This window comes from Oryza glaberrima, chromosome 10 (genome assembly GCF_000147395.1).
Source record: "Oryza glaberrima chromosome 10, OglaRS2, whole genome shotgun sequence".
In the NCBI taxonomy this organism is placed as follows: Eukaryota; Viridiplantae; Streptophyta; class Magnoliopsida; order Poales; family Poaceae; genus Oryza; species Oryza glaberrima.
In genome coordinates, this window is record NC_068335.1 from 2,790,315 (window position 1) to 2,793,166 (window position 2,852).

General features: G+C 40.3%; 1 protein-coding gene across 1 annotated transcript; it reads left to right on the forward strand.

Annotated features, from left to right (window-relative positions):
* The first annotated feature begins 286 nt into the window (after positions 1-286).
* On the forward strand, positions 287-2,539 carry LOC127752645 (uncharacterized). The gene is given in 3 exon segments (XM_052278051.1): positions 287-1,246; positions 1,393-2,431; positions 2,508-2,539. Coding segments are annotated over 3 exon segments (2,031 nt in total).
* Positions 2,540-2,852: the final 313 nt, after the last annotated feature.

Consider the following 2,852-nt stretch of genomic DNA (forward strand, 5'->3'; position numbering starts at 1 on the left):
GACAGAAGCTATTGCTTCAAAACCTTGAGAACCTGTAGCTTAGTGATAAATTCAGGAAAATTCATCCACCCTCCCCAAAACATGCATGATGAAGCTACTGTTTTAACATTATCTGTGATCTAAATCATGTTCACAGGTTTACGTAGATTTTAACAAATTGCTTTTGTGTGTTTCCAGTCTGTCAGATCATATTGTTCCTTTCAAAAAAAAAGAAGAGAAAAGAAGATCATATTATTGGAATTTCAAATTCCTAGCCAGAGCTCTTTTGTGTTAGTATCAACATACAATGGGAGACAAAATAGACCTCCCAGAAAACATTCTTAGAGATTATATCCCAGATGTTGACAAGGTAAAATGGATACTGGACAACAATCACAACATAACTTACTTCACAGAAGATGATATCAAAAGAATAACAAACAATTACAGCACTAAGCTTGGAAAGGGTGCTTATGGAGAGGTTTATAAAGGGGTTATTGGGGATAACCGTTTCATAGCTGTGAAGAAATTTATCAGAGTAGATAAACTAGATGAGTTTGCTAAAGAGGTAATTGTTCATACTCAAGTCAACCATAAGAATGTAGTAAGGCTGGTTGGGTGTTGTAAAGACGAAAATGCTCCAATGATTGTATTTGAGTATGCTGCTAATTGAAACTTGAGTGATCTTCTTTATTGTGGTGATACTCCAATCTCTTTGGGCACAAGATTGAGCATTGTTATACAATGTGCGGAAGCATTAGGGTGCATGCACTCCATGTACAATCCCATTGTTCATTGTGATTTTAAGCTGTCCAATATTCTTGTGGATGAGAACTTTCATGCAAAAATATCTGATTTTGGAATATCAAGGATTCTGTCAACAGATAACACAAATCTAACTATGAATGTGCGAGGGAGTATCGGCTACATGGATCCAACATTTGCAAGGGAGGGGCGCCTCACACCAAAAAGTGATGTGTACAGCTTTGGGGTTGTTCTTATTGAACTCATTACAAAAACAAAGCCAACAAACATGGAGAAAAATGTCATTAGAAGATTTATTCAAGCTCCTCAAAAACGGAAGGGTGCAAAGGAGTTGTTTGATGTGGACATTGCAAAGGAGAGCAACATGAAAATTCTTGAGGGTATTGGGAAAATAGCAAAAGATTGCATAAAAGAGGACATTGATAAACGTCCAGAAATGAATAATGTCGCTGCACGTCTCCGAGAGCTCAGGAAAACTCTTGAACTAGGGGGGAAAAGACAGGTTGGCAATTCTTTTCTGGAGGTCAGAATGATTTGAAAAAAGAGAACCAACATGAAAGAAGCAATTCCAGCTCCAACACGGTTCTCTATAGGAGGAAGAGTCTCGGCATTTTCAACTGGATTGGCGCAACCAATAACTTTAAGAAGAATGGTGGACATATACTAAAAGACATCTACAACATAAGGATTTACACAAATGAGGAAATACTTAATATCACACATAACTTCTCAACTGCTCTGAGTAAAAGCTCTAGCAGCGATGTTTACTTGGGAGACATTGATGACAATACCAGAGTGGCAGTGAAGGTTTTCACTAACGTGAGTGAATCTCGTGAGGAGTTTGTTTTGCAACTGATCATCCAATCTCAAGTGCAACATCAGAACATTGTCAAGCTCTTTGGTTGTTGCCTGGAGATGGATCATCCGATTTCAGTGTGTGAATATGTGCCCAATGGTGCCCTTTGCAATTACCTAGTTGTGGAGAAGGGTGAAGAAACAGGGGAAAGGTCACTCTTGGATATGAATACACGTCACTTTATTGCGTTGGGGGTGGCGAACGCGATAGCATGCTTGCACGAGAAGTGGATGGACACACTGAATGACAGCATCACGCCGTGGGATATTCTCCTGGATGGTAACTTCTGCTCCAAGTTGTCCAAGCCAACACCTATAATTATTAATGAGAGTACCATCATGACTACTGAAGTAGTACCAGGTAACTACATGTATATGGCACCAGAGAGGTTATTTTTCTCTCGGGGATTCATCACGGCAAAGGCTGACGTCTACAGCTTCGGTCAGCTGCTGCTGGATATCGTCTTTGGTATCCGTGACACCATGTTCTGGGAGGAGTTGGTGGGCAGAAAGTCATTTGACTTCGTCAATATAGTCTATCAGGAAGTTTATCTAAAGCAACGAATTGCGGACTGCCTGGATCCATGCATTATCCAGGCAGAGGCCTATGATTCTGCCAGAAGCATGGCCACAGCAGAGCACATGGTGAAAACGGCCTTGTGGTGTATGCAATTCAATGCAGACCATCGACCCTCCATGCAGAAGGTTGTTGAGATGCTTCAGGGCACCATCGACATCGATGAACCACCCAATCCCAGATCGTCCAATTTATATGATAGTGCGTCATACTCTAATTATAGGCACAATCTGCCCCATCCTAGTAGTGATGAAGGTGAGTTTTAATTATTGTAAGTCATGTTTAAATAAGGCTGGTTTTCAAGAATCTCTCTATTGTGTAGTTATTGTAGTCTACAGCATCATTCAGAAATGTCTTGCATGATGTATATAATTGACGACATTTACAGAAGAAGAATGAGTGATGCTAAAGGCCTAGGAGCAGGGGCAAGGTAAAAACTGTTGGAGGAATGCGTGAGGAGCAAAGTAACCAGTCAGAGCAATCAGCTTGATTATTATTTCCATGTCTGTAATCGTATTCTGAACTGAACTTACTTTTGTTTGTATTTAATCTGGAACACCAGTAACCAGGTGTGCTATTATGTATTTTCTGAGAGTCAGTGTGATGTAATCCCTCAGGCTCACTAGCAAAAGCAGTTACTGTCCTTTTTTCTTTCCACCATCATCCTAATCAAACC